Source organism: Teleopsis dalmanni, chromosome 1 (assembly GCF_002237135.1).
Source record: "Teleopsis dalmanni isolate 2A chromosome 1, ASM223713v2, whole genome shotgun sequence".
Taxonomy (NCBI): Eukaryota; Metazoa; Arthropoda; class Insecta; order Diptera; family Diopsidae; genus Teleopsis; species Teleopsis dalmanni.
Genome location: NC_051846.1, coordinates 27,822,695 through 27,832,008, shown reverse-complemented (window position 1 = coordinate 27,832,008; position 9,314 = coordinate 27,822,695). Strand labels below are relative to the sequence as shown.

The 9,314-nt window shown below is 28.2% G+C and overlaps 1 protein-coding gene across 1 annotated transcript; it reads right to left on the bottom strand.

Annotated features, from left to right (window-relative positions):
• Positions 1 to 1,058: 1,058 nt before the first annotated feature.
• LOC119671143 (endothelial differentiation-related factor 1 homolog) lies at positions 1,059 to 8,610 on the bottom strand. Its single transcript, XM_038081673.1, has 4 exons — positions 8,504 to 8,610; positions 4,409 to 4,630; positions 1,578 to 1,738; positions 1,059 to 1,503 (listed from the first exon to the last, which is right to left on the bottom strand). Exons 2-4 carry the CDS (start codon positions 4,530 to 4,532, stop codon positions 1,351 to 1,353), a joined length of 438 nt encoding a protein of 145 aa, XP_037937601.1. The 5' UTR covers positions 4,533 to 4,630; positions 8,504 to 8,610; the 3' UTR covers positions 1,059 to 1,350.
• Positions 8,611 to 9,314: the final 704 nt, after the last annotated feature.

Here is a 9,314-nt window from a genome sequence, read left to right as displayed (position 1 = left end):
CATACAAAATTATATATTATTCAAGTTATTGTTCTTATTTCAATAGTTCTGAAAATGCTGCAATACTCCAAAATACGAAACATTAAAATTATACTGAATTAGTTACGCATTAGACACATCCAATTCACACACAGAAAAATTTTGGAATATAATCATTAGGCAGTTAAATTGCTTTGGTGGGTTTGCGGTTCGAGCATTCCTCACATATATAAATTTTACTTAATCAATTTGTGACTTTCTACTCAGGAACAATGTACATGTTATAAATAAACTTACATTTTTATAAATATGACATAAATAAACCGAAGCAAATTTTTAATATGATTATAAATCATAAAATATTTATTGCAAATTCATTTAATTATTATTGATATATTTATTGAAAAATCTTTTAAATATTATTGATATATTTATTCCAACACATTTTGAAAGAATATAAATATATATATTAAAAAAATGCTTTATATAATGTATTTAAAGTGATTTACATAACCAACTACACGTAAGTGCATGCGTTAATACGTATATATTAGATTTTCTTTTATATAATTCAGTAAGTTAGTATCAAGACACCTACTACTTTAACATATTAGTATATATGATTTTAAATATTCGAAATATGAATATCTCACATTAATTCAATCATCGCTTAAACAATTATGAACAATACATAAATTATACGCAAGTATGTAAGAAATTAAAAAACAATTAATAAATTAAAATATTAAATTAAGTTTTGAATGGCAGTGATTGCAGCAGCATTTAGAAAATGAAATTTAAAAAATATATTTTTCTTTTAATATTAAAATATAAGTTTTATCTTTTAAGTTTAAACATCAATGACTCATTCATATACAAAGCATTGAGATACGTTTATGTAGTAAAAATAAAGTGAAAAAGGAAAACAATTCATTTTTATGTTGTGTTTGCTGTATTGATGGCTTGTTATTTGTTGAATATTTTACAATTTCAAATGAAAAATTAATTTAAAACTTTATAATTCAAAAAGAAACAATTTAAACGTTTTAAGCCTTAGTATTTTAAAAAAATTCCATATAATAAAATAGACAATAATTTGTAATCTACTTCTGTTTGGTGAAAGCATTTAAATAGATTTTTAGTAAAAGTAAACTTTATGGTAGTTACTACTTAAACATAGTTAGTTTTAAGATGAAGTCCGAGTTGAAGATGTTTTTATTTGGACTCTCATTATCACTTTAAGTTCATAGTTTTTTGATGTTCAGTATTTGTAATATCGCAGCCTCCCGATAATTATTTGCATTGACTGTAAGTAGCATTGGTTTTTAAATTGCTGCTTGTTGAGTAGCTACTTACAGCAGCAGCATCACCTCATTTCTTACCGGGAGGCGCCAAGGGTTGGCCGCGATCTTTACCACGAAGTTTAATACCAATAACCCTTTCAATTTTGCCAAGTATAACATTGTTGGGAATACCACGACCAGCTTCATAATCTGTCACAACCTGTTGTTTTTCACAAATTTTCTAAAATAACAATAAACAAAGATTCAAATATAAAAATTATACTTAGAAAAATAGGTAGAACTTTTTTAACTTACAGTTGCCAAATCCTTTTGACTTAATCCTTTAGACTGGCGACCCTGCATTATCAATTTACCAACATCCAAGGGGATCTTATCATGCTTCAGTTCTTCAGTTTCACGATCCAACTTGGCGGTATTTTTTGTGGTGACATGTTGCTTATTGGTGCCAGCACCATCTGTAATATTTAGAAATATTAAAATTTATTTACTTAAGAGAAGCGTTTATTTTGGTTTAATTGGAACTGTTTATTTAAACTCATAATAAATCAATAAAATAAAATTTATTTTGTCTTCTTGGGTTTTATTATTTTTATATAGTAGTTTGTATTCTTCAATCTATAATTTCATTTCATAAGCTTATTATATTTCTCCAAATTGATTATCGCAACTTATACATCTTCTTAATGCTAAAGTGTTTTTGTGTTCGAACTTATCTGAACGATATTAGAATGAATTAAACGACCTAAATGAATTTAAACTTCTTGAATCTACTATCTTAACTATCTAATCTAATACTTATATAGTATCTATGCACAACAAATTTTAAAACAAATTCAAGTATTTTTACTGAATTACTACTCCTTCATCGAAACTGCCTAAACAGATAACAGCATCGTATTCATAGTTTCACTGATTTTAAGCAAAAGGATAGGTTTTAACTGTAAACAAAGAGAAAGATCTAATTATTGAAAACAAACTCAACGCCACGAAAAGTTGTTGTATTTGACTTACAAAATCTGACTGTAATTCTTAATTAATCTACCAATTTCTTTTAGATGGATACAATAGTATAGTATTTCATATTAAAAAAAAGCTACTGACAACAACAAAAGTGGACTTACAACCCTACTTCATACAGATGCAGTATCCTCTATGAGACCAATGTTCACTCTCAACAAGGTTTTCAACAACTGTCTTAGAGCAATTGAGCCGAGTATTAAACAGTTACTTGTCACGCTTAAACACGTCTATTTCTAATGTGTGCCTCAACTACAGCTCTATCCCCTTAACGTCCATCTAATCGACATGTGGACCTACCCCCTTGAAGTGGCCAGGTATACTTTCGTCTGTAAACGGGTTGATTTCAATTTAAACCCACACATCCACGATCCACCCCTTCTTCCTTATTTCGCTACACCTACCTTCATGTTATCTGCTTTTATGTCTCAGCGGGTCACAACAACGACAACAACAACAACAAAAACTATAACGGTTTTACAATATACTTTGTTGCGGCACTGTCGATTATTTTTACTATAGAAATTCACTATAGAAAATCAACAGTTTTAATATAATTGAAGTCAGTTTTGCTTTACTGCTAGTATAATCTCAGAAATCGTCTTTGTGATTCCATTACTCTCTTACGCTTGCAAAACAGAAGATGCACGATGTTGGATTTTTTTTTCTACATAATCGTTTTTATTATTGTAAAGCATCATACTTTTTTAACCATTTTTTTTTTTGACTATTTCTCAAAAGTAACAGTCCTTGTATGTTATATGATAGAACACCTTAAATTGTGCTATTATCTCAACTAAATGGTATAACGTCCTTTCTGTCTTGAGGGAGATGAAATTTGTCATTATAGTTTGATTTTTGGTTTGATTTTACCTACCAAGCTACTAATCCCTCTTAAATCTTTGTGTCAGGCGTAAAATACTTGGAAATTCTTCGCTCTATTCACAATTATGAACTTCTAAAAACAAAAATATATCCTCCGTTCATCAGATACTTTATGTCATGTTCAGGTAGGAGTTGCAGTATTACAAGACACGAGCCGCAATTTTTAGTTGAATATGAGTGTAAATTCTATTTAAACTTTCAACTCTAATTGAAAATAGGAAAATGAACTCATACGCATAGTTTTAACTATACTTGTCTGTTATATGGAATTACACATAGATTTCTCAGAAACTCTCAGAAAAACTGTTTTAATTGGATTATAACAACATCAACAGGCTAATAATTTAAATCATGTGTATTATACATGATTATAAATAATATCCAATCTCTATATTAAGTTTTGAAATTTAATTTAGAAGAATAAAGCCTGAGGTTGCAAAAATAAGTTCTAATAAAATTTATTCATTTATAAACTAATAATTTGTTAATCTTGATTGTGGAATTCTGTAACTTTATTATTTTAAAATTAAAACAACTGTTCAAAACTTGAATATACTTAACATAAAACAGATTGTTCAGATAGAAGCATGCACATATAATTTTATAAATCGGGTATTTATGACTAAAAATAGGATTTCTTTCTATTGAAACCATATTCTTTTGGTATGATGTAAATCGCATATATATAACTAAAAATGGTATATCTTTCCATTGAAACCATATTTTTCTGAATGAAGAAACAGTTGCAAGCATTAGTTGTTTGTATATAATTTTTTTTTATTTTTTAGTTGTAAATTAAAAACACAAAAACATGAAATACTTCCATAAATTTGTTTGTTCTTTCTTCTAGTTTAAAAATAACACTTTGAAAACTATAAATTTATAAATAGGTTAATTATTTATAAGGTATCACATATGACGTAAAAAACCGTATAAAAACGTAATACGTGTGTTATTTTAGTAACGTTTCAATAGTATTTGTTAACAGCATTAATAAAAACTAATATTGCGAAATTTATAATTGATAAGAAGCAGATATGCAACAAATATTATGTATAAACGTAACCATAAAGTGCAACAATGCATAGATACACCCCCACTCAATTAAAACTGTAGGAGGCATACTTAAATTCGTTGCATTAGTCTACCCCTCTATTACCATAAACACAACAGAAACACATTTTTAATAATTATTAATTTAATGCAAAACAAATGTTACTTACATTTTTGCTGAGTTTCGATGGCAACTCCCTGACGACGTGCCGAGTTGACAGCAGACTCTGACTTTAATGTGGAGGACTTGGGTGCTTTTTTGCGGAGAACAGTTACTGTATCCCAATCAGACATCCTTTATAATTTATAATTAGTTATCACCAAACGATTTAATTTATACAATTGACAAATAAAAATTGTCTTTTTAAGTAGATTACATATGTACCCAAACGCTGTAAAACAAATTTTATTTTAAAAATTTTTTTAATATATTTATAAATGACAACTAAAAATTTCTTACATGCTTAAAATTAATATAATTTATTTTTATTTTACACAGGTAAAAATATGTTTTTAAGTTCCAGAAGTGTCTAAACGAATGATAGACTACTTCGTGCTAGTTTTTTACTGAATATTTCTAGACAATTAACTTAGTTGCAGTTTTATACCGAAACGTCAAAAATTTTATCTGTTTGACAGCGTGCGTGTGTTCGTATAATCAAAATAATATCGATAACTTTTGTTATGAAATTGTGATGAAATTATTTTGTCTCATATTAAGGGTTTTTATATATGTATGTATATATTTTTTTGTTAAGTAGTAAAATACACAAAATCAGTTTTTATTTTATGTTTAAAGTAAAATAAACATTAAATTTATGACTTTTAAGTATAGAAAGTAATTATAAAATTAAAAATAAATTTACTTTATGTCAAACAAAATAACTTGCAAAAGTACGATCAGCGTGACACTAGACTTCATACATGCAAACAATGTCAGTTTATACATGAAGTTATATTTACAGTTTTTCTTCTACCCACTAATTGAATAGTAAATTTAAGGATGTTCATATTTTACATATTTATATAAAACAATGTATATTAAATACAATGTTATGTATATAACAATATATATATTCACAAGTAAAATCGGGACATAGAGGAACATATATAAAAAAAATGTGTCCATAATCATGAAAAATCAAAAAATAAAATTGAAATCGATAAACTTAATCTCCCAAAAAATTCACATTTTCGATATTCTTGACAAACATACTTAATTGCTTAAAGCGTGATATAAACGATACTAAATGTATGCAAACCGAGTATGTCATGCTACCAAATCGTACTGGGTATATTCAAGTATGCTTACCAAATTTCAGTCTGCAGATTTGTATGCGGTAAAATTACATGTTATTTTAAAGTGTATAGCAACGCGTTAAACCCATTAAACATTTAAAAAATGAAACTCAAGTGTTAAAAACTTGAAAAATTTAAAAACACATTTTATTATGAATATAATCTTTCAAAAAATTTGCAAAATTACAACTCCTTTCTCTAAATAATTATTAAAAATAAGAAAATGTTTTATTGGTTCGCATCAAATTCGCGAATTGAGAATAAATATTTTAAAAATAGAAAAATTAATTTAATTCAAAATACAATTGAATAACGTTTTATCGAACTTATCGAATAACCATTCATAGAGTTGTATATTATTCGAACTGTGAGCATAGGTATGTCTGATTCATATGATGTTATTGCCACTGTTGTAATAACTACTATTATTATTCACATTTTATTTTTATTTATTTTATATTTATTTTATTCCGTCACACACCTGATATTCAATTACTTATCGATAACAAATTGTATGAAGAAAATTCAAAATATTTTGATACTATGTCAATCATTTCATGCACAGTCTGTGCTTATGATCTCAAACGTGTTTGATTAAACATGCAAAATGCATTGTCATGCAAATTGACTCTCTATAGTAGTGATTACTGACTGCATATGTGATTAAATTCAAATGGTGTTCATATATTAATTTAAATAATATTAATATTGTGTACAAAACTCTTACTAAATAAATTTATTAAAAATTTACTCAGTTTAAATGTTTGTTTTAAATAGATTTTAACATTTCTCTTCCAATTCTTTTAAGATCGTAAAAAAGCTACGATATTGTACAGAGTTGCATAGAAAAATAATCACCATTTCTAAGGAAATTAAAAATTAATCTCGACCAAAAGGAGATTTACTTTTGTATGAAAAATCTGAGATTAAACAATGAGATTAGTACTTTAATCTCGATTATTGATTTCATCTACTTTTAATTTCACAATGTAAAGGTCGTATTAACATACATATACATGAATTGTATTTCTCTGAGTTAGTTTTATAGGACTTAAAACGTTTTTATACCCACACATGTATGGATATTATGTTCAGTATAATAGCATGCGATTTCTATTACCGTGAGTTTAGTTTAAAATTTTGAGAAGGTAATATACTGAAGTAAGATTATTAAATTCACTATACTCGTAAAATAAATTAATTGATCATTATATTACTTCTTAAGCAATATAATTCGAATTAAATACAGTTCAAATTATGTACTATTCTTTTAAAGAATTCATTTAGCACAAAATTTAAATTTTTATATCTGCTAAATTAGTTTTTCTATTAAACATTTCCAATTAGATGGCTCCACTGGTATTCATTTACGAATTCGTATGAAGAAGAAACAATAACAAAAAATAAACGGTAGAAGACGTTTGCGCTCTACATCGTTTCATTTTCAAATTGTTTCACAATTGGAAGAAATTAACTAGTTGAAAAAGACGAGCGTATCAGAATGGACGGCAGTTTTTACATCGCACTGTAATAAATTGTAAAAATTGGAAAATTTATACAACTAGATTAAAAATTAAATAAAACAAATGTAATAATATAGCAAAGTGATAAAAACTTTATAATTTTGTCGTAATAATTCAACGAATAAAATAATTACTGTCTGAATACTTTGCAGACAGTTAAGTGATGTGAAAAGGATGGAAAAAGAATAACAAATTATTTACCAGTTCGACTGAGTAATTATCAAGCTTAGATTAAAACCAAAAAAAAATAAATAAATAAAATAAATATGCTACGAAAAATTAATAAATAAATAAATAAATAACAAAGCAAAAATATTTTGTTTGCCTAGCGGCGTTTTTAAATAGGAAGAGGTGCGCACTTGAGCGCAGACAAAGTGCATTTTAGGGCGTGTTAAGCCTTTCGATACTACTGCTTTCCTTCATGCACATACCTTAAGGAATAATAGAAAGATTTGCAAATTTTGTAAGCTTTTGCTTCAAGTAAATATAATTCTTATTTATTTAAATAAGAATAAAATTTCTAATAAGCCATAAAGAAGCAGTTATAAAATAAAAGCAAATAAGAAAAAAGTTACAAATTAATTGCAACTTCCTTTTTGTGGCATTTTTGTGTCTACTACAAGTGTGAAACAAAGTCGAAAAGGAAAAACGCAAAAGCGTAGTAAAGGAGTGTGCAAAGCAAAATGTGTATAAATTTTATTTAATAAGATAAATTTTTAATATAAGTAATAATAAATATTTGCAAATTTAAATTTGTTCACAAAACGCCGGCTTCTGATAATATCAGTAAGAAACAATAATCTAAAGCAGTTGTCTTCACCGCTATTGAGATTTTGTGACTTAAGTAGTGTCAAAATCCACCCCCACCCACTACAAAAGAAGTCAGTCGTCTGTGTGTCTAACAGCTTTGGTAGCTGATTGTGCTGCTGGACTAGTGCACACAATGGGCGCTCAGCAAGGAAAAGAACGCGGTTCACATTCAAGTGGGGGTCACGGCGGTACCGCTAGCTGCATTGGTGTCTCCAGCAGCAGTCCAGTTGGTACACATGGCATTAGTGTGGGAAGTGTAAATGCTTTGGGCGCTGGTTCAACATTACGTGGATCACGTATCAAATCATCGGGTGCCCCTGTTGCTGTTGGTGGCAGCTCCCATCGTTCTGGTGTTTCATCATCCGGCGTCAGTGGCGTACACTCCGCAAAGGATAATCGCTGTAATGCCATCGGAATGAATATATTTACAGAACACAATGGTGAGTGCCATAATTATATACCTACATACATATGTATGTAGAATTAGTAATAGTGTAATGCTCCTGTCCTTACAAAAGTCGTGGGTGCAAATGCAAATGGGGGTGGGTGATTTGCAGTTGTATTGAGGGTTGTTTAGTACATATTTAGTGTTTTGTTAAATTTTATTTCTTAATTTCTTATTATTGTCCTTACCTTAGTTTTGTATTTTTCAACAAACGCTGCTTTCAAAACATTTTTATTCTTTTCTGGTACGGAAGCCAAGCACACAAAACAGGACAACAAAAATACAGTTTTTAAAATAATTTTTTTAATGAGAAGAAAATATAACTATTTTGTATTATAAAATAATGTATAGCACACTTTGATTCAATTTTTAATTTCATTGATTGAAAGTTATAACATTTAGTTATAATATGATATTTGGGCAGTGTGCGAGTTCGAGTAAATTGATAGTAAATTGAGGGAAATAGTAAATTATGTCGGTATGGCAGCGAATGTTGGTATTTACCAGAACTTTGGTAAGTCCCCCCGCCCTCCGTCCATCATTATCCACCTAACTTTCATTCTATTTCCCTATTCATGTAACCGTCTTGTGTTTCCTTTTATGTTTATCTGCTTAAAGGTCCCGGCGGGTTACAATAACAACAGCATTTACCAGAACTTCGAGTAGGGTAAATTAGATAAATTAGGTGTTACCATTGTGAACATTTTATAAGATGTTTAATAAATAAATTTGAATACTTTTAACCAAAATACAATAAATAAGTGCAATAAATAAATAAATAAATAAAGATTAACATGAGTGCAGTGCAAAAAATTCCTACGAAATTTCAATTTACTTTACCTCAATTTACTCGAATTTGCCACGGCCTTGGTAGTTGTTTTTTGATATATGAATTATTCAGTAACTTTGAACATTCAACCTATCCGGATAATCGCCTTGAATTTGTATGCCCTCTACTAAAAGTCGTCCGGCTATGATCAGAAAAGAACTGAAAATAAG